The sequence below is a fragment of the Scomber japonicus genome, chromosome 23 (assembly GCF_027409825.1).
Source record: "Scomber japonicus isolate fScoJap1 chromosome 23, fScoJap1.pri, whole genome shotgun sequence".
Taxonomy (NCBI): domain Eukaryota; kingdom Metazoa; phylum Chordata; class Actinopteri; order Scombriformes; family Scombridae; genus Scomber; species Scomber japonicus.
In genome coordinates this window covers 15942003-15965014 of record NC_070600.1, presented here as the reverse complement: position 1 = coordinate 15965014, position 23012 = coordinate 15942003, and the positions used below count along the sequence as shown (strand labels likewise).

Genomic DNA, 23012 nt, shown 5'->3' with positions numbered 1-23012 from the left:
TATGAATGGCATTTCCTCTACTGTTAATACGTTCGTGTTTATCAAAATGAAAACATTACTAAGACTACAGCCAAGCTAGAGGCTCTGTGATGCTATAATTAGGCACAGTCCTGCTTTGAGCTAAATGCTAACATCAGCAATGTTAGCATGCTCACGATGACAATGCTAACATGCTGATGTTTAGAAGTTAGAATGTTTACTTCATTCATCATCTTAGTTTAGTATAGTTTGAGTATATATTTGAGTATGCTATCCTTCTCTGTCCATCCTTTGCTAATTGGGAGTACACATAAATTACAGATTAATATAAATGTCATTAGTTTTGCAGCCATTTCTGTTTTGGAAGTATTGGACACATTATAATTTCTACCTGACGATGGCACCAGGTTAAAAGCTTTAGAGATTTATTGCAAGGGGTCATGGTCAAATTTCATGGCAACAATTGCTGGGACATTTAAATCACAACCACAAATGTCAACCCCAAGTTGGTATGAAGATAAGGTAATACATCCAATAGTTGTCATAATAATTCAGTGTGGATCAGATTGATGGAACAATTGACTGACCAACAGGCTGAATTTGCCATCCCTAGAGCCACAATTAGCTCAAAGCTAAATTTTAGCTGAAAGCTAAACTTTAAAAATAACCTATGCACAAAACTATGTTTATCTGATGAAAACAGTGACCATGAAATGCATGGATACACACTAAAAGAAGCATGCATGTGAATGTGTGAAAACTACACCAAAATAGCTGCTTCACACAAGTGTGAAACACCCACAAGGAGGCTTATCATTGGTGAAGTCCTTGACATTCTGTGTAACTGTTCTAAGAGGTCAGCAGGGCCGCTGATGAACGAGCGAGAAAGGAGCAGCTGGTAACCAGTGTAAAGAGAGGGCAAGAGTGTACTAGCCACTGGCTTGTTGGTATCTGAGCTATATATAGACTAGAATGGCCCAGCCTGGGTGTGGAACTGACACTGACAGCATATTGGGAAGCTGAGCTCTACATCATAGGAACATTTGTAGATACTGAAAATAGTGATGACAGGGGTACAGACAGACAGAAAATAGGGGGAAGGGGATAGGTGGTTGCTGTGTGTGACAATCTGTAATAGAGAGGGATTATGCTTTTTAAAAAATAAAGCATACAAATGTGTGTTTCAACTTACAGCCTTCATATATGTCTGTGGGGATGTGGACAGCACTGGTGTTGTAGGAGACGAGTCGTCTGAAGTCAGGGTCTATTTGGAAATCATCTGGAACATAGCGGTTCTTCTTCTCTGTCTGATTAAGCTGCACAAAGAAACAAAACAATTAGAAACCACCCTGCAAAGCATTTTTTCATGTATGCTGATCCTCATATTGCTAACATACTGTACATTGGTCACTGTGACTGACAAGGTGTCAATGTTGAGTATTCAGTGAAATATCACTACTGACATATAGAAAGACAGGAAAGAGACAGCAGAGAAACTAAGAAACTAAATTTTAGGCAGCGAAACATAAATCCAGGCATCAACAGACAGAAAGCGAAAAAGGGGAGAGGGCTTGTCAGTCAAATACAGAGTGACATTAGTGTGCTGTGGGTGTGTGGTTCTTTCCCACTGGGACAGTGGAGAGGAATTAGATGCTGATCCCTGTTTATCAGAGCAGACAGATGACGTCTGAGGCCAGAGGAGGCATGCAGTATCTCACGAATACACACAGCTTTCTGATTGTGGGGTCCAAAACATGCATGCACTCTAACACACAAAAAAGACCCCTACTTTAACACAAAAAGATACTCAATAATGCTGTATGGATAAAAAAAATCTTACACATGCAACACAACCATACAGTATCTAAACTCCTTTTGATAACTTTAAGCAGTACTAAAGATGAGGATTTAAAAAAAAGAAAGGATGGGGGATTCTCACAAGCCATTAATAAAATGCATCAGGTTACCATAGTAATAATCAAAGTGACAGAATATCACAATAGCAGGATTGAAGTTATACTTACATCATCTTTGGCGTTGTAGTAAACAATTTTGTCAGACTGCAAGGAGATTGAAAGAGAAACAGGAAAAGATAAGAAACAAATGACCAAACAGATGAAATTATATTCTTAAATGCACAACTGGTAAAAAGTGAAAAGGACGGGTGAACAGATGGACAAGCTGCCTGACTGCTGAAGATACTAAAAAAGTGGTTCTTACTTTAAAAAAAAGAACATATGTATTGTTTTTTCTAAATGTTAAATATCTGGACTGTGGATATAATTTGAATCTTGCTATGTTTCCTTACAGTGCACTGGTCTGTGTTTGACACTGAGGATCAGTGAAGTAAGTGGTGGTGTTTTGCTCTCACACTGCTGGGCTTCCTGTCAGTACACAGGCGAGCAGAGCGCTAACGAGCTAGCCTAGCTGCTGACATAAGGATGCCCCGGAGCCACAGAGCTGGTTCACTGACTCCCACCACCTGCCTACCACCTCTGGAGCTGCAAGTCAACAGGAAAGCAACTCAAACGGATCGGTGACTCCTCCTGCTGCTGCTGCTACACTTACCTTTAGCTCAAACAGTTTGTAATGAACTCAGAGTAAGTGATTCAGCTGTGTAAACTGTACGAACCTCTAGCATCTGCTCTCTGTTTTGCTGTTTTGATATGAGGAGATGTGTAAGTCAAATGATATCTTCAAAGAGTGGGTGATGCGAACATGCTAATATGCACATGCAAGCAAGAAAACATGCAAAGGAGCTGATAAGAGGAGACCATCCCATGATGTTCTCTGTCAGGTTATGTTACTCTGCACCTTAAGAGGTGATGATCACACTAAAGTCGCACTATCACACCCCTCAAGGGAGACTACTGTGTGCAAGAACACTTAATGTGAGAGAGATGGAGAAAGGGATGAAAGGAGAGAAAAGGTTGAAAAATAAATATCATTTATGTCATGGCTAGTGTGATGTGTACTCTGAATCCAACTGTGTGTGCACACTTTGATCCCACTCTTATCTGATATTAAAATATGGTCTGTGTCTGTTTATCTTGTCTGGATAAGGAACATGCTTGTTAATGTATTGCCCATTCAATCTCTGCCAGGTGTAGCTACAATCCTTGTCTACATTTGTAAACACATAATGACTCATTCAATATGCCACCCACTTACTGGAAGACTTCAACATGACCTGCTTCCACCAATTATGGTGTAATCACAGCAGCTGCAAACATTGGTCTGTCTAAATCCCAGTGGTCCTCTATGAAGGAGTTATACAAGACAACCTTGTTCTGCTCAAATTAAAGTTAATAGAAGCTGTATCACATTTAATGATCCACAATGTTTATTTTTGATGGTGCCAACCCCCAAGCCCACTCATACATAAAAGTGAGGTTGAATCAATAATGTATTAAAAATAATATGATTAAATTAGAATGCAGACAACAATAACCTTCAAAAGACACATTTTCATTTGGCAAATTGATTTCTGGAAAGTAGGTGAATATAGTTTGTGTTTCAATACCAAGTGTAAATAGAGCCAAAGTCATTACATTACACTGAGCAGACACATGCAAGTATGTGGTTGCACAGCTTTTAAGGGTTTAAAGTCAGCAGGGAGAGGTGCCTGGTAGTACTGGCTCAGTTATCAAAGTTGACAGAGAACAGATGCATACACATAGATATACACACTCATACCACACACAGGCTGCTCCACTAGGCATTTTAATGCTTAGTTTAATACTCCTGTTTAATCTGTCTTACACTATTTTAGCTTCATTTTTATTTCCTATTTAACACTTTTAATCATATTTAAATGTCTTTTTATTTGTGTTGCTTTTATATCTTGTCTTAATGCATTTTATGTTTTATGTACTGTAAAGCACTTTGAATTGCTTTGTTGCTGAGACTAGATAGGCTAGATATTGAAAATGTTATATAGCTGTTCTGTTATTGGTTGCAGTGGTGTTGTTAATACTGCTCTGCATAATGAATATATGATCTCGCATTACAGAATATATAAAATTTTGCATGTCCACATCCTGTCTTAAAATGATTTTACTGGAATATATTAAAATTAGAGAGCATGTGTGGTTTGTATAAATACACAGAAAAGACATATACACACACACACACATACACACACACGCGCACAGTGCACATCAGCCTTATTGCCAATGCTAAAGACTAGAAAAGACACAAAAACATCATATGAGGCTAACCTAAGTGTAGCCTAAGGCGCACATACAATTACTTGCAGTGACATTACAGCTCTGTTTACAAGAAAATCACATTCTCTTTTTGACATGACAACAACCATGCCAGAGATGTTTTGTCTCTTAATCTTAGAACACATGAACCTTTGTCTTAAGTCTCTAACATAATAATAAGAATCCCCGAAGCTTATAACCCCTTAGCATCCACCTGTTTTGGGTAATTTTCGCCTATTTGGCATACCCAAATGGAAAAGTTTATAACACAATAACTGCAAGTTCTAGATGCATGTATGATACCTCATTTGAAAGCTGACAAACTCTAGTTTCTAGAAATGTGCTTGTTCAGTACAACCTAAACTACATCAGCTCAAACATGGCTCAAAAACATTTTTTTTGTCTTCGCCTAAACTATGCCATTTTTGAATAACAATAACTAGGCAATGCTTTATGCCACGCATATACCACCATACCACATACCTTCTACATCTTGTCAAACACACCTGGATGAAGTTTCAGACCTTTAGGCCTAACCTTATGAAAGTTATGGCATTTTTAGTTAGTGGTGTCACTGGCGTTCCCAAACCTCTCCAAAACGTCTCCAAATGGCCAAATTGTGCCAAATGCATTTACTCACTTCTGTGACACTGGAAACACTGCTGAAGCATTTTGGTGACTATAAAACCTTTCACCATGGTTCAAAACACATTTTTTCACACATTCATTTGATGGGTGGTTGGAGGGGTCTCCACATGTTAGCTGGCTATATTGAAATATTGTCATGTGACAAGACACTACAGAATGCTAAGTAACAAAAATGACAGACTATACTGAGCTGAATTTCAAACAAGGATTTTTTTTATTCTTCAAATGTACTAGTACTATATGTACAACTGTGCCAATATCAACAAAATATGAACAATGAATAAACTATACAAAATATACAGAATATGAACTAAATATGAACAACATACAAAAACTATAAAAAGTGTATAAAAGTAAAAAGTAATGCAAATACTGTTGGGTTTGGGGGTGCAGTGCAACATGAGGTGGATGGGTGGGGGTGGGATGTTGATGCAGGTCCTTGGTCCAGGTGATGCAGAAGCGGATCGTTGACGCTTCTGACGACCGCCCACAGCAGGAGAGGGGGGTTGGGGGTCTGTCTGCCTCAGTCTCAGGCTCCCAATCTACATCACTGTCAGTCTGTGACCTACAAATCACAATGTAATGCACAGATGTAAACAAATTATAGTAAAACAATTACACAAAACACCAGAAAAATAACTAATAAACAGAATAATTGTGTTGGGGTAATATACCCAGTGTCTGGGCATTCACAATAAATAAAAGCCTAATGTCAATACAGTCAAAAAAAATCAGTTCAATTTGTTTACAAGCTTGATAAAAAAAAATCAAAATAAAAGTGGAATTAGGGGCACACAAAAAGAAAGAGGTGGATTATATAACTTTAGTCCTACAGTTGAAACTAGAGCTACCAGGGGACAATTTGCAAAGTATTGTGCTGTGTAGGTGTCATTTAGTGGCTGGCAGCCATGTTGTGAAACGCTGCTGTATTTTACAGTCTAAATAAGCAGACCTCCTCCCCCATAGACATATATACGTACGTATATACGTATATATGTCTATGTCCTCCCCTCCCCCACCACTCCTTGGCTTTACTGTGTTGTTTTGATTTAGTGGCTGGCAGCCATTTTGTGAAACGCTACTTTACTGTACTGTTTTCACTTTTTTCTACTGTACTTCTGAATAAGCAGAACCCCCCCCCCCCCCACCCACTAACATTAATTCAGCTTTCATTCATGGCTAAATTAATAAATAAATAAACAGATACAATCTATAAAGCATTATCAAAGATACCGTTACTCACCGATCTAAGATGTAGTGAAGTCCGTCAGTAAACATCTCCTCTTTCTCAGAGTCATATTCACTATCTTCACTTTCTTCAGATACCATAACCATCTCCAAAAGCCTCCAAAGCCTCTTCCAGTACATACTTGGTCCTCTTTGTAGCTTTCGGCGTCGTAAAATATCCAAAATAGCCGTAGAAAAAAGTTTAAATAGGTTACGCGGCGTCATAGTTTAGGTCATACTAACCCCCCATGGACATGCCTACCATCGTTGGAAAGGTAAATTTATTGGCTACAATCTTGAATGATTGACATGTCGATAGCCAATAAGCCTAGGCTATACTAGGGCCGCAAAGAACAGAAGACCGAGCCTATTGGTCCTCCAAACTGGGAGCGCTTGGTCTCTTTCACGGGGTGTACCGGGATGAAAACTCAACAGAAAAAGATAGGGACACTTTTGTTTTGTAGGTAGGAAGATAAGGAAAACAAGCATACCCAACAACACTGTACAGGAACTAAGGAAAATATCGCTAAGGCTCAGGAAAGTTTGGATTTTATTTGACGAACAAAGTTGGCAGACGGTGAACAATGGACTTTACAGGACAATATTCATAAACTGGAATAATTTTATGAAAAACCATTTTGATACTTTTGATCAGTGGAGTCTTATGAACAGAATGGATATAAACAATTGAGGAATGGACACATAATTGGGCTTCAAGGGAGTCGCTGTTTATTTTATGTACCTCACGTTTACCATGCCGGTAAATATGAATGATTTATAGTTTGGTGCTCATGATGTCTGTAAAATGAACTGGATGGTTGTCTTGCGGAGACTCTAACCTTTCTAACGATGTATAGCATGTCCATATTGACGGAAGTTGAAGCTATATATATTGCTGCGTATCATAATTTCAGCCGCGGGAGGGGCAAATCGCCCGCCGGCGGGCGAAGGATGTTAAGGGGATAAAGGCTGCTGCAATCTACTTGGCTCTGAAAAATTAAATACTAAAGCACAAAGTAACATTTATTAATTAGTAAAAAGCAGTGCATAATTCTCCCATTACATTCACTGTGCCTCATCAGTCAACAGAAGAAGTATTAGCTGAGTCCAAAAAGCCATGTATATAAAGCTGTACATATTCATTGTAAAATTGCATGGCTGAAAAGAAAGTGAGTTTGTGCTTTGAGCTTGAGTATTCACTCTGTACACACATCACCAATCTGTCTCTTTACAATTCTAGGGAGTTATTTAATTGTTTAAAGGCATACAAAATTCCCCATAACATTAACCAAAAAATTAATTACGTTTGCTAGCCAAGCATCCCGGGCCAAAGGAATATCAAATTCAGTCAGTAATACAGCAGATACATTAATCTATCCCTGGAGAGTCATTTCATTCCCCTGTTTTCTCAGCGCAAGGCAGCATGCAAGAAGTTGAGTAATGGAAAACTTTTAATGGAAAAGACTAATTAAGGTTTGGCAAACAACGCTGAAGAGTTTTTAAAAGGTAATAGGCTAAATGGTAAAGTTGAATTTCTTTGAGGTTTTTCCACCACAGAACGTAAACACAATATCATTTGTCATTTATTAAGTGGCTTCCGAGAGACTTTCCTCATTGCAAAGGAAATTTGCAATTTGCATTTATTATAAAAAAAAAAGCCTGAACTACAGTCAACCACAACATCATGGGCAGGGAATAGCTGCGAGAGAGCTGCATTGTAATTCTAAGGAGGCTGCTATTGTGGAATGGGTCGCAGTATTCACTGGGCCAGCAATCAGGTAAAGTAATTGAATGAGTAAAATAATAGTGTGTTCATATAATCTGCTGTATATTCTCTTCTAATGTAGTCTTAATACTGTTATTAATGGACAATATCAGAGTCAGTTTGTGTGTGTGTGCGTGTTCATCACCAGCATGCCTTTATTGTTTCAGCTTATACTGTAAAATAATGAAATTCAATCTTGTGTGAAGTCATTACAGCACTATTGTCATTGTAATGAGATTTGCCATCCAATTATTACCATCATATTGGATCATGAATAAAATGTCCCTCCCTCCTGCTCCTCTTGTGGAGTTCGTGACACTACTTGATCTGTATGTAATATAGCCACTGTTAATGAACTTATCAGATCAGGCTCATGCCGCTCACTCACCTCACTGTCGTCCCTCCACACGTGCTCCATTTGAAACCTTTCTGCTTCTGTGGCCAGCCTCTGAGAGAAAAGAGAGGGAGGAGGAAGAGCAGAGGGAGAGAGAAATACTGAATATGAGCCCATGTTTAATAAGTGTTCCTGTAAAAAACACAACACCAACAACAACAAAACAACAAGTGAGGTTTTGTGGCTCTGAGGCTACATTACTGTCACCATCATGATTATAACATTGGCCTTAACTTTCACTTTGTCCATGGATGACAGATAACACAAATTTCCAAGCCATGGGCATTTCAGCTGGGAAATTTCTAGCCTCAGTGATCTTAAAATTAATGCAGGAAAAAAGAAATCCATAATTAAATATCAGTGTTGCATGTGGAGTCATGACATCTAACCAAATGGCAGCTCAAAAGGGTGCTGATGATGGTGGAACAGCGTGTTAAAGGAAAAATACCGTATTTCCTCTCTGCACCTGCAAGTGTAAATTAGGACTAGCTGTGACACATTGTTGCACTAAAATTAGACTGCCACCTATTCCCACCATTTCCCATATCTGGTCCTAATGACTAGGTTAATGGGTTTATAATGGGCCCAGCTTTTAATCTGTACCTGGTCCAGAAACACACTGTACTATTAATTTCCCCAGGGAAATATCGAATCCAGCTTTTCCTGCTCATGTGCAACAAAGGGGTTTAAGTCACACTAAGAGAGAAGAGATTTGACGGGGGCAAAGGAGTAAATTAATTTTTGAAATGAGAATAGGAGGGGGTTGAAACAATTAATTATTGAATTAATTCTAGTGTGAAATTAAACAAGACAAGACAGTGTGATTTTTGAATCGCATACTGGGATATTGGGACAAGTGCTTGGGTGCAAAATCATACATTAAACATGACACCCTTGAGCATTTTCCTTTGTTTTTCAATTTTATTTTTTCATTTGGCCTTTAAAAATCTTACCAGTTAGCTGATATCAATGTAGCTTCACAGTTAGATCAAGTACACATTTTGTATCTGATCAGATAAAAAGAGAAACCAACAATGTGATGGTTGAGAGAGTGAGAAAGCTTTTGTTAAAAACGATTATTTCAGAAGTCAAATTTGTATTAATTTGACCTCACACATTTGAGAAAAACATAAAAAGTAACAGTAACAGTGTTAAATGTTTTTAGTCTTTTATTCCCACACTGCTCCCTTTTTACTCCCAAGCCTCCCATATCGCATAATCAATTGGCACTGAGGCAATATTTTGATAATGAAACCCCCCTCCTGCAGATCTGGCTTAAGATCACTCGTTATGCCTGTGCACCATGCATGCCTTGGGCTGACTCTCTTGTGGTCTGAAACACGGTTACCTCGACAGCCGCTCGGTTGTGTCTCATTAGGGGTGAAATGCAGCAGTGCTTGTCAAAGAAGTGGGACCTGGTGGCTAGTAGAGGAGTAAAGGTGAAATTGAACTATGTGTGTGTCTGTGTGGTTACAGCAAGGAAGAAAAGCTTTTCTGCTTTTTGAATACGAAACACCTTTGTGTGTTTTTGTGTGCGTAAGCAGCAATGTATGTTAATTGAGGGGAAAAGCAAATGTGCTACATTTAAGTGACTTTTCTCATCCTCCCCGTTGGTCATCCACCCTCTCAGTGCTACTTTAGACTTTTATGTTTGTGAGTATCTTGCATCAGCACAAAAGCATTTCTCTGAGGAACATGGGTCTTAACAAGTCATTATTGGTGAAAAATAAATAATGAGTGTGCGCAAATATGCAAAGAGTTGCCACATAATTCACAGTTGAGTGTGTCTGCCTCAATCTAGTTGGTGGCAGCAGGACTTATCTGTGATAGAAAGAGCATAACTACAAGGCATGTTATGTGAAGGTTCACACATTCAACATAAGGCTTCAGGCTTTATTGAGTGCATAAGACATCAGTTATGCATTTGTTTCTGTGGATATCTTTGTCTTAATCCAAGCCAGTACAATATGATACCAAGGAGGAATAGCATGATGTAAAGAAAAGTGGAATAAAGTGACTTGATTCCTCTTGAAAGTGATTCAGCAAAAATGCTTAGTTGCTTTTCAAGAGAGAAAGAGATGGCATGAATGTGGGATTAAGGCATAAAGAAAGGTTCCCTTCATTTCAGTGACAGCAAAATCAATGTGACTAGTTCTACAAATTGTTCAAGTTGATGATTTATAGGTATTGCTCTGCTGCTACAGATGTTACATTCTATTTGCTTAGTTTATTTAACTTAAAAGTGAATTCTTAGCAGGTGGACCACTACACAGACCTGCTGACCCTGTGTTTGACTCCTCTCAGCGAACAGTTACAGCTGTCAGGATGGATTTACTGCATGCACACACACATTCTCTCTTCTAACCACACACCTGCCCACACACACACAGACACACACAAAGGAGGAACGGGCATTCATTAATGAGGATCTCTACAGCACACCAAGGGGTCAAACGGTTAAAGGTCAACAGCTGTTGCAGCTTCTCACTTCTTTCATGTCGATTTCACGTTTTTCACAGCAGGGTATACCTTCAGGAGGTGTCACATTTACGATCTACACAAGTTCAGCAACTGACACATATTGGCCAAGTTGTGACATAAACTACAGAGCTGTTAGTAATTAGAATAAATAAGGAAGTCAGAAATATGGACTTGTTAATGAGCTGGAATATCATTTTATGATATCAGCAAGCTGCTATAGAATGACTAATGAGAGCATATTGCTGAGTTACTGAACAGATAATGAAGATGATCTATGTCTGCTTCATGCTGCATAGCTTGATGCCTGAAAATACAGACTCAGCCCGTCCATGGTTCCACTTCTAGTGTGGGGAACAGGGACACATATAACTCTACCACCATTAGTTTCACATTCCTTTTGGCAGTCATTGGGGTAGAGGAGACTTGTGACTGAATATGAGGTTTATAGTCACATATGCTAACAATATGAAAAAACAGAAATAAAAAAAGTTGTATTATTAACAATTAGCAAGAAGGAAAGAATGTTTAACAAGCGGCTAATCACGACTTCATAGTAGATCTTCTCTTAATCCACCATATGCACATGCACAGAATGTGTGTGAATGTGTCTTCTGTTTGGAAAAAATGAATCATGCCCACTATACATAACACCTTAAATCTCTCACATGAGGATCCAAATAAGATGATAACCTTTTTTCTACAGAAATGTGATTTAAAAGAAGCCAGAAAGCAGCACATTTGTAAAAGAGCAAAAATCCTAGTAAAAATATAAGTAAAGAATAAGTATATTTTTGTTCAGTAGTTTTAAGATATCATCATAAAAAGATGCATGACCCATATCATCATGCATCATCCTCATCTGTGAAATATGAGACATCTCATGTCCAATAGTTAAACTATAAAATTCAAACCTATGCATATTCATGGAGTCTGGGATATTTAATGAAGGAGAAGGAGTACATGTAATTTGAATGATTCTAATGAGGTAATTGACCTTTTTTGTCAACACATAAAACATAGGAAGTATTTAAGGATTTTTAACTCAATAACTAGACCCTTTGTAGGAAAACCATATCAGACATAAATTATTATCGAAGCAGAGTATTTTTTAAATGTCTTAAAACAGACAAACATTTACAGATAGTCAGGAGGGGATCTTTGATGGTGCTTTCTACTTTTGGCTTGTTGAGGGAAATATGTCGAAGAGTGGGAATGTGGGCCTTCCAGTGATGAATCACAGCTCTCACTAAGTTATAACCGAGGGACGATATGTCTTATTTAGATGAGTCTTCATTTATAAGTGACGGAGGGATGGCAGAAGAGATGAGGAGAGGGTGGGAGGGAGGGCAAAAAAACAAAAGCTAAATAAGAAAAAGATATAACGAAGTACTGTCACTCACTTACTCACACACATGTGCAGTACACAGATCTCCCTCTGCTGTCCAAAAATCATTCTTTGTGTCTGCATGTGTATATGATCAATGGATTACAGGTTTAAAACAGGATGAGGGGACATTGTGCACTATATAAGCAACACACAGAGATGTACTGTGTAAACATACACTCTTGCTTTTTTGACAAATGTTCCTGGCAGTCTGATTAGAGCATCTAGTCCAGCCAGGACAGAACACACATTCACACAAACACACACACACATACACACACACACACACACACACACACTCACACCTGCCATCTCACTGATGTGTAGGGAGGCACGGGAGAGTAGAGGAAACATGAGCATCTGCTGTTGTGACTGGCAGCACTTTAGTCAGATCTATCCTGCTCAGCCTGTAGGGAGCCAGGAGGAGAGTGGTGAGGAAAAAAAAGGGAGAGAAGGAGATACATTCACACTCATACACACTCACACACACACACACACACACACACACACACACACACACACACACTTGCGCTATCCTAGTTAGGACATTGACTTTCACTCGTTGTGGACTGTCTAACCAAAGCAGATGACAAAAATGTGCACGCAAATATCGACACACACACACACACACACACACACACACAGGCCGAGGCAGACTGGCATATGAAAGAAAACAACTGTACAATAAGTGCATGCAGGTTGGCAAGTTAACACGCTTCACTACAACCGTGGTCTTTTAGACAGGAAATAGCCCTTCACCAATGTACCAACTTTACAGGAAGAGTTAGAGTCTGGCCTTAGCCTCACTGTCCACTGCTGTGTACTGGTTGGACAGCTCATCTCTCCTGCAGCAAACTCTCCCAGCCGAGCACGCTATCTATGTGCCAGCTGGCTGCACACTACTCCCAATTACAGCTATGCCCCACTACAATGTTGACATGGCGGTTCTGCAAATGTACACACCTACATACAGTACCAATGCACATTCACACATGTATACATACACTGTATACAGTATATGTCACAGTGTCTTGAAGTAATGTTACAATTTCCATCCACTAGATTTGTCAAGGGTGTCATATTTAATGTCTGTTTGGAGCGAAGAAGAATTTGCTTGGTGGTGCCTCCTTTAGCTCCAACTTTAACTGTGACAGAGCTAAGACAGAGTTTTTGGAGGTTTTGTGATGGCTCCAAAAGTGGATTTATTGTCAGCAATCATTTCACATTTCAATTGGTTTTAGTTTCAGAGCTGTTGATTTATCAAACCGCAAGAAAAACAAAAATTCAGAATTCTAGAGACAACCTACCCCCACCAAAAAAACAAGAAAAAAAAACAGTCAACAAAACAATATCAACTCTAATTCTTTGCGCATTGTGCAAAAACACTTTTATTCTGTAGCACAGCTCCTGCCGTCTATGCTTGACTGTGACTGGTTATGACAGAGGGAGAGAGAGAGAGCAGTAATGAGCAAGGCACATCAAATGTACACTCCCTCTCTGTATGCATATACTGTACGTCTGATAAGTTTCATGTAGGAAAGCAGAGATGACAAAGACAAAGCTGGAGTGGTGGAGGCACACTGAGAGTGCGACAGCTGGGCTGACAAAAGCAGCCAGACATACATGCGCACACACACACACACACACACTCCAGGAAGTGGAGAATAATGAGTCACTTGTGACCAAAATTCATACACGCACACTCTTTATCTGACTGATTCAACATTTTCTGCAACATTATATATCAAATATTAATAGTTTTTGGTGAGGGGGGGCAGAAATATGTTTGCACATCATTGCATCACACGAACAAAAGATCCTTAGGAAATCCCCTGCTTGCAATATGTGGATATTCCTCTATATGAAAGTATGAAAGTAGTGTCCACACACTCATTGGTGTACAGCACTCTTAGTTGGTTGTGTATCTTCACAAAATGAATTGTACAAGCAGAACAAAACAATTCCTTTCTATGTCATTTACAGAAATGTTATTGTGAGATGGTCAAATTTGCTATATGCTTTACATAAGTTTCATGGATTTGCCAAACCATCTGTTTTTAACTTATGTACATCGCCCCCTCATGACTTGCTGTGTATACATATGTTTCGTACTCCTTTGGCACACAAATGTAGAGGAGGAAAACAGCCATCTTGTCTCAAGGGACAGCAGCCAGAGCTTGACAGTAGATATAGGAACTACTATCAAGGGTCTGTGATTGGCACAGAGAGGAGTCTCAACAGCTATGACCACAGGGAGACTTGAATATGATGCCACCACGGTCTTGCATGACTACACTATTTTCGATTATTCCATGGTCTCATGTAGACCTGAATCCTTGAATGAGTTGGTCAGTGGACAATAGTCAGAAGTCAGCAACTATTTTATTATCATTACTCAATATAATTATTTCTCAAGTAAAAATGCAGAAATTGTATGTTTACAGCTTCTCAGATGTTAAAGTGTGATGTTTTTGTATTACTGTCAAATCTAAGTACTTACACCTTACACAGTTAACACAAAAAACAAGTATTCTCAAAACACCAATGCCAATAAACAGGTAGAATCCTATGTACTACAAATATTACAGCTTAAATGTGTACACATGTGTTGTAGCATGTTCAATTATACAGTACTTGGGGGGTTTCAAGGACACTCCGTGTGTCACTGAACAGATTAAAAAATAAATGAGAAAAAATGAATTTGTATTTCCATTGTGCGTTTGTTTTCCCCCCCAATATTTCCTATAATTTATTAGAAGCTATCATAGTGAAAGTGCTTTTCCTTCAGTCTCCCCCTAGGCCATGAAATGTGACTGCAACTAAAGAGGCAATATTTTAAGGTCTGAAGACTACTCACAATATCAATCATACCCACTAAGATCACTCTGCTACAAGCTAGTTACTCTGAAAGGCCCACTGTAGCCTGAGATTCCATCAGCATAAATTTACCTGACTATAATAACTCATTGGCATATGACATGAGTGGAAAATTGATGTTGTTTATTCAGCTATTCTGAGGTTATAAATTTGGACTTCAATTGGAGATCATTTTGAAAAGACATTGTGGAAAGTGACTAATTGCATACTGGCACATGCACACTTCAGAAAGCAACTGGAAATAGAAGATAAATGACTATAGTGTAGGATATGATCTCTGTGTACAAGTGGATAATGCACTCGTGGGAAATTGTACAAAGCAAACTGTAGTTCTTACATTACTGTGTGATGAAATAATGTGCGTGAATGTGAGAAAGGAGCATACTGAGTGTGTGTGTATGTGTGTGTGTGTGTGTGTGTGTGTGTGTGGGCCTACCCTGTGATTAGGGCTTTAACAGCAGCGTCTAATGACTCACTTCGTGTCATCCAGTGTCGGTTTAATAACGCACTTCCAGACACTAGAGATCAGTGACTCCTCTGTTATTACGCACCACTACATAACACAACGCTTAAAAGAGCTCTAGTCAAGTGCTCACGATTTCGCTCTTCTCCTTCTTAGACAGTTTAATGAGCATGAATACTACTGGAGAGGCAGTTTTGTGTGTAATGCCTACATATGGTAGATTATGGTGGATGAGGGCACTTGAATGAAAGTTTTTCTCATCCTGTCTCCCCAGTTTAGAAAAAAAAAAAGAGACTGAGAAGTGATTCATTTTTGGAGTGAAGAATCTGTTTATGATGCCCATGTTGCTAAGCGATCAGGGTGTCATGGTAACCTGCCGCATCAGTGGTCCATGCACTGTGGAGAGCGAGAATGCTCCCATGTGATGGCAACACGAGAGACTTAAAAACATTTTGTTCATTATCTTCCCATCGCAGCACAGGCCATCTTTTTCCTCAGCAATTAAGACTCGGCTCAAAGCTGCTTTTCTGTGCCAATGCCAACAGCCCACTCACAATTAACAAAATTTGTTTTCCTGTCATTGGCTAGCAACGCCGAGAGTGGTTTCAAACAACAACAAAGGCCAAGGTTGGAAAACAACTGTTCTTTTTTATTTATTTATTTTCAAAATGGTGACCAATTGTAGCTCAGACTCTGGTGGGCAGCCAAAGACTTTTGGATCTGCTGCCAAAGTGCTAATGTAATCTCAAGCCTGAAATAACCTTAACCAATCAATATTCAAACAGTCCTCAGCTGTCTGTTCTGTGGTCCCTTCCTCTTACACTCTGTCTGAGAGTGTAAGAGATCTCAATAAGCAAAGACCCTCATATTCGTTACTCGCCCTTTTATTCTTCTTCTCACTTAGATTTTGATCACGACATCTTCTCTGCAGGTCAGTCCACTCTCCTCCATGCAATCGGTCCGCCTGGGTGAGGTCTTGGCAGACCGCCACGTCCCCCTAAGCAGGTGCTTTTGTCAACAAGCATCACTCAAGGTAGGTACAAAGTCTCAGAAGAAGTTCCTTGAAGGCGTTCAAACAGAATAACCTTTCCCTTGTCCTCTCTGCAGTTTCAGGCCATCTTGAGACCAGAGTCTAATCCTCATAGGCTTTTATAATGTCAAAAGTAAAGACTGTAAGACTTTAAAAGCAAAAAACAGCCATCTATGGACATATTTAGTGTCCCAACTGCATTAACATTTTTAATGTAAACTAAATTAAATGATTTAACAGTAGTTACCTTAAACCAACAAGAGAACAAAACTGAAAATAATACCAAAGTACAGATTTTTCACTTAAATGGCTAAAATAAGCTAAATCAAACCACATTTTATATCAGTGTTTTCTGCTGAGTAATCATCTGGAATCACTGAAGTCAGAGAAGGGCAGTTCGTTTCCCTTTGTTGGAAGCTTGCCATTACCTCAAGCTATTTGCTTTAAAATGTAATATGACTTCAAAATGTATTGGTTACGTGAACATGTTTGCAGTGCATTTTGTCTCTGTTGTGTTCAGTGCATCATTCTGCATTGTAACAATCACTAGTTCTCCTTTTTAGACAAATGAAAATATCAGGAGATGTCTGCTAGTGTCAGTGTTGGAACACAGTGTTGGCCTATTCTGCTGTGGGAAGTTAACCACAGGCCCATTAAAGAGTATTGGTTAAGAGGCACAATTTAATAATTGATGAGAACAGAGTCAGAGTAGTCTGAGGTGGCCTGGATATCAGAGAGAGGTGATCTACTGTCAAGGCAAGTTAAACAAAGGTGCTCAGGTCAATGTGTGTGCAATCAGTACAATGTGCGAGTTCACTTACAGTTAATTTACAGGTCACACCTACTCTGCCGTCACAGTTTCACAGTTACATGCAAACAAGCTACAGGATGGATGTAGTGCTGGGGGCAATTGGAACATAGTACAGTGAGGAGGATCTGAGTCACAGAAACACAAACATGATATTTGAAGTCAACTGACCTTTAGAGGAAGGAAGGTGTAAAATACTTTATTTACAAGGGAGTGCAACACCATAAAATTGTTTTCAAGAAGAGACCGTTCAAAACTGTGTTATTATCTCCATATTTGAATAATTACTGCATCCTGCCCATCTCAAAAACAGCAGGTCTTTCTTCACCACAAATGTTTTATTCAGTTATATACTTTAAGTACAAATGCACAATACCACTGGGAGAAATCAGAAATGCAACAGCCTGGCTGCTTGCCTGCATAAAAAATGGTAAAGTATGGTAAAAACACACATTGAAATATTGTAGATATTCTGTCTATAATGGCCTTAAGAGGAAAAAGAAGCTGGAGAGGCGGGTAGGACAAAGAGAAAGAAAATAAGAAAGAGAGAGAGAAGGGGATCAATTTTAAAGTTAAACATTATTTTAAGAAGAACACACACATACACACATCTATCAGGGAAGAAATAAGAACAGACAGAGAGGCAGATAAGAGGAACACAGGGCAATGTAGAAATCGTAAAATGGGAATGAAGAGTGACAGAGAACCAGGGTGAAGTTATGGGAACGGAAGTTAAGAGTGAGTTAGGATCAAATGAGGAAGGAGGAAAGGAAGGACAGCATTAGAGGGAGGAATGAAAGAAAAAATGATGCCCAAAAGGAGAACTAAAATAAAATGTCGGAAGAGAATTGGAAAGCAGAGGAAAAAGGTGAGTCAGATGCTCATAAAGGGAACGTAGGAGAAGTAATTCCAGACACATCTCCAGTTATACTACGAGCAGAGTGCTGTCTGTGTGTCTATAAAGGTTCAGCAGATGTTATCTCCTGAGTTGCATCCACACATCCCTAACCCTACCCCTACCCCCCCCCCCCCCCCCCACACACACACACACACACACATTAATATGTCCCTCTAAAACAATTAGCGAAATAATCAGCGACAATCTGAGGGGGAAAAAAAGACAAGGATTTTCAGTTTTCCCAGCAGAGCTGCAGCTTCTCGCTTCTCTCCCATTAGGAATTCCAGTTTCACTTGACATTCTTTTTAGAGGCATTGCACATTGAATGCGGAATATTGTAGTGCAACATGAAAGAGGCACATTCTTTGATCGCCTATGACTGCTTTAGAAACAAAATTATTTCCCCAGTCAGATCACTAGCGCTTAGGGAGAATTCACTTGAAATGGAAGAAAAAGACGGGTGAGGAACAATATTCCAAACACAGAATGAAAAGAAGGGAGAGAGTTATACATCAGCACCTGGTACTGTCATATTACACAGTGAGTGAGTCTACAAAGAAAGGCTGGTATGGGTAGAAGAATTGTGTGTGTGTGGTTTGCATACCTCCCAGAGCTCCAAAAACCATGTAAGTAGAACGGGAGACAACTACTGCATTATTAGATAAAAGACAAAAAGTTGAGTGTGACAACAGCTTGACAGACAGAAAGCAGCAATGTGAAGCAGAGGGAGATACAGTAAACAGAGAGAAGAGGACTGCTGCAGGCAGGGACAGGAAAAAGGAAGGAAGACAGCAGATCTTATAAGCAGTAGTTTACAAACTAAACCACACCCCACACTCATCATGTAGAACAGTAAACATGTGATACGAGCAGGACAGAAATCGATATGTAGACTTTTCAGACAGAAACTTTGAGGGACTGTTTCTTGTCAGAGAGGGGTTTTTTTTTCTGTTAGTGTCAGATGACTGACAGTAGCTGTGAGTCATGTGTGCACTGATATGAAAACACTGATATGAAAACTCAGTTAAACAAGAAGAGAGAAATAAATTTGGATCAAGAATTAATTTATTTTTTAAAACTGTGATGGTCTCCAATTTTCAAGTTTGAGGAAGTTGTTTAATTAGCACCAAATGAGTTTCTACTGGGAGAGGAGACGATCACTAATATCTGGAGCTACACTGATTGTGTACAAGCAATATTTTCAACTCTTTTGCCTTCAGTGCCCCATCCATACCGGCATATTTTACACAATCCTAATGTGCTGGTTACGCGAATCACACAAAAGCTGTCTGTTTAGCCTAACTATTCATCTAATTTTGACATGTATCTCAAAATTTGGCAAATTCTTGTGAACTTAGCTGCTGGCTGAGACGAACCAGCCCGTCCTTTCTCTACCAGCGATACCTGCAGGCAGTGAGTCACATCAGCATCAGAGGGAGGAGGACAGGAGGAAAGACAGCCTGAGCAGAGAGCAGCTGTGCACACGCCCCTTGAATCGGGTTGTGGTGACAGATGGGTTGAAACTGTATGTAGTGTGTGTTTCAAAGATGATCTGGTAATTGAGTAACATCAGATAAACATACAAAACCTACGGATCTGTGTGTATGATGAATATTCATAATAAAAGGTGAAGGGCATGCAAATTATAGGTGTTTCGAAGGAGAAACAACAAAGTGGGAGCACAGTGGGAGAAGTGATGAAAATACGGGAGAAACCTGGGAAAAACAGTGGGAGGGTCCTCAGGTCTGCAAGTGATGCAAGAGTGTACTTTTTCTATAGAAGCATTAAATAGCTAAAAGACAATCCTGGACAGATTTTTTTGCTGTGTTGAAAAACTTGTCTTCTTTTAAGTAGCAACAGCTGCCAACATTTGAAAGATTGCATGTCAAGGGAGCACTATCGTCAAACCTAGCAATTCAATTGAGGTGACAGGATGGGCAGATGTCAGATTGACAGACAGCAAATCCGTGCAGGCCCTTGATTAAGTTAATGACAGTCGCAATCATTCTAATGGGATTATGTACATTGACAATTGCTGGGTCAACACGCACACGCACACGCACACACACACACACACACGGGCGCACACGTACAGATATGCACAAACGCGCACAAACACACACAAACAAATAAACACTTGCAAAGCATAGCCAGAGGAGACAACTTGCCCTGGTGTAAAGATAAATGCCACCAGTCAGAGAGGCTGTGTCCATTCAGTTTATTTCAAGCACAACACAGCCTGAACTATTCTGCTGCAGAGGTTGGAAATACAGATGATTTCTGTGAGGTCTAAGTGCTCTAAGTGTGATGTCTTATGTCTTACAGTATTCATCCAACTGGTGGTGTCTCCGATTCCTTTACATATACAGCCAATGTGATAACATGAAGATCCATCAGGAAAGATGGATCTTGTTTGTGTGCTTACAGTAGGTGCGAAAAATATGGAACCTGCTCCTGACCATGCTTTACACAGGTCTGATACTGTGTGGCAGTGGCAAAAACAAGCACTCTTTTAGTGGACATACATTGACAAGGTGTGATTGCCCCAAAGGATAACACTGCAGTCCGTTTTGTGGCTTCTGGCTACATCGGTCAAAACTGGACCGATTTCAAAAAATTGTTGTCCCAATTAATCACTTAGACACAAAAATAGGGTTCAGATTGAGAGATACTAAAGTTTCTCTTTAAGTCTTGCAGCTCTGGCTCTCCAGTTGGGCTCATCATATCAGTAATGCCAGATATGCGGCCTTGGCCAGTGGCGCCGAACCACTTTGGCTCCCTTAAAATAAAGTGACCCCTGTTTATAGGTTATGGCCTGTCATAGATAGGACAAGGGTTGTAAGCAGTTCAACCAAGGATTCCTTCTCAACCGGTTTCAAGTATCTAATTTAAAAGAAGAAAGCAGCAAATGACATAAAAGTATAAACAGTCATTTGAGTCTCCACCACTGGAGAATCTATATAGGTTTTCCAGCATGGTTTATCCAGATAAACTGATATCAACTGATTATTTGCTAAAGCTTATTGGACAAAAGTCATACAAATAAGATTTATAAGTTTTTTGCAAGCCATTACACTACAATTGGCTACTTCCTGTATATAACATCCATGCTTCTGTTACTTCATATAATTTGGGTTCACTGTTTATTTTTGACACAGTTCACACTATACACATCATTGAAGTCATTAAAAATCATCAAAGCCTTAAAAAATCTTTGGCTTTGATGAAATCATTGCACCAAGAGGCATCAATGTATACTAACATGACTACAGTAAAGGGGAGTAGGTTCAGGATAAATGGGTCTGCCAAAAACGCCATTAACAGCACTTAAACACAAAATAACTAGATTTCAGTTTAAGAGTATCTGGGGGTGGAAACTTCAGTTATGTGCAGTACACATGCATGTTGTCTGATTTATTCTCTTCCTCTAATGAAACAGTGAATCAGTTGCATGGCTTCAAAGGTTCACGCTCTGCTGTGTGAAAAAGAGGAGAGTGCTGCAGGTTGGACTGAGTACTAAGAGGCCAAGATTGTAATGGATGGGAGGTCTGCAACAGGCTTCTAGTCTTTTGTATGCTGCCTCATGGGAGGTGTGGCTCAGTGCACTCATGGACTTCCTACCACTCTCCCTCTCTTTTCCACTCAACATCATTTCTCTCGTACGCATCAGGCCATTCAATTTCCCTCTTTCTCTCAGACACAAAGCTTTAACCTCTCACACAATCGCTCTCTTACGTGATTACTTCATGCTGGGTGTAATCAGCCCTTCTAAATGGAACAAGGCAAGAAGAGTGAGGGATGAAAAGAAAGAGAATAAGAGATAGAGACGGGAAACAAAAGTGGGAGGATACTTAAGGGGGTAAGTCAAGGAGAGGGAATCACAGCAGCACTGACTGAAACCATTGCAGAGAAATATTAGATTAGTGTAGGTCAGGTCAAGAGCATTACACATGCTGCAATCTTCCTTTCCCTATACCGCCATTTCAATTCATGATTCAGCTAAGTGGACTCATGGCTATTTATGGTCCCATACATAAATTGATTGCCATAAAGCTGGCTCAATTCCACTTCATTATAAAGAAACACTATTTACAGGAGCGACCACGCTACTGTGAGCAGTGACAAGTAAATGCAATTTCAGAGAGGAACAAAGAACATCAGCATATGGCTAAACAACTGACGTTAACTTGTGCAGGTGAAATACACAGCAGATGGTGATGATAAAATGTAAAAACAGAGCTCGGAGTAAAACATCTCTATTCTGCTGCCATCAAACCGTCGTGTTTTTCTCCCAAGGTGCAACACAACAACACCCAAAACTAATTGTCCCTTATCCCCTGGCAATTATTGGAATGTAGGAAAAACAAAATGTTCAGCTGGATTGATGGGGTAATCAATGGAAATGTAACTATGGCAACATCCTGTCAAGCTTTAATTGGATATTTGTGGGTCTCTGAGATAGATTGATCAAGAGTGACAGCATCTGGAGATCTTAATTTATTTAACCAGGTGCACTGCTGTGTTTAAAGTAAGGAGCAGTGAAAGGCTATTTGGATCAGTTTAGCTTGTTGTCCTTTGTAACTACATGCAAAAAATGCCAGGATCCAAACCTGTTAGATTAGTGTACTCATTTTACTCCAAGAAATTTAGTTCAAGTTGCTTACATTAAAACAGTCACACTAGTGGACATATGAGGCTCTAATCAGCCACAGTAGTACGTTGACCTAAATTCACATGCAGACATGTGCACAAAGATACAGTAATGCTAAGTTGCTGATGGTGAGCATGTACTGTATAATGTTTGCCATGTTAACATCCTAGTCTAGCATCTTTGCACACTAACATTTGGC

General features: G+C 39.5%; 1 protein-coding gene across 1 annotated transcript in view; it reads right to left on the bottom strand.

The window, feature by feature from the left end:
- The window catches only part of LOC128385197 (voltage-dependent calcium channel subunit alpha-2/delta-1-like), a 98154-nt gene that overhangs the window by 50964 nt on the left and 24178 nt on the right, over positions 1 to 23012 (bottom strand). The window contains exons 4-6 of the mRNA XM_053344050.1: positions 8216 to 8275; positions 2004 to 2039; positions 1172 to 1295 (exon numbers count right to left, since the gene is read on the bottom strand). Coding sequence (XP_053200025.1) covers positions 1172 to 1295; positions 2004 to 2039; positions 8216 to 8275 — 220 coding nt within the window. The remainder of the gene's footprint in view (positions 1 to 1171; positions 1296 to 2003; positions 2040 to 8215; positions 8276 to 23012) is intronic.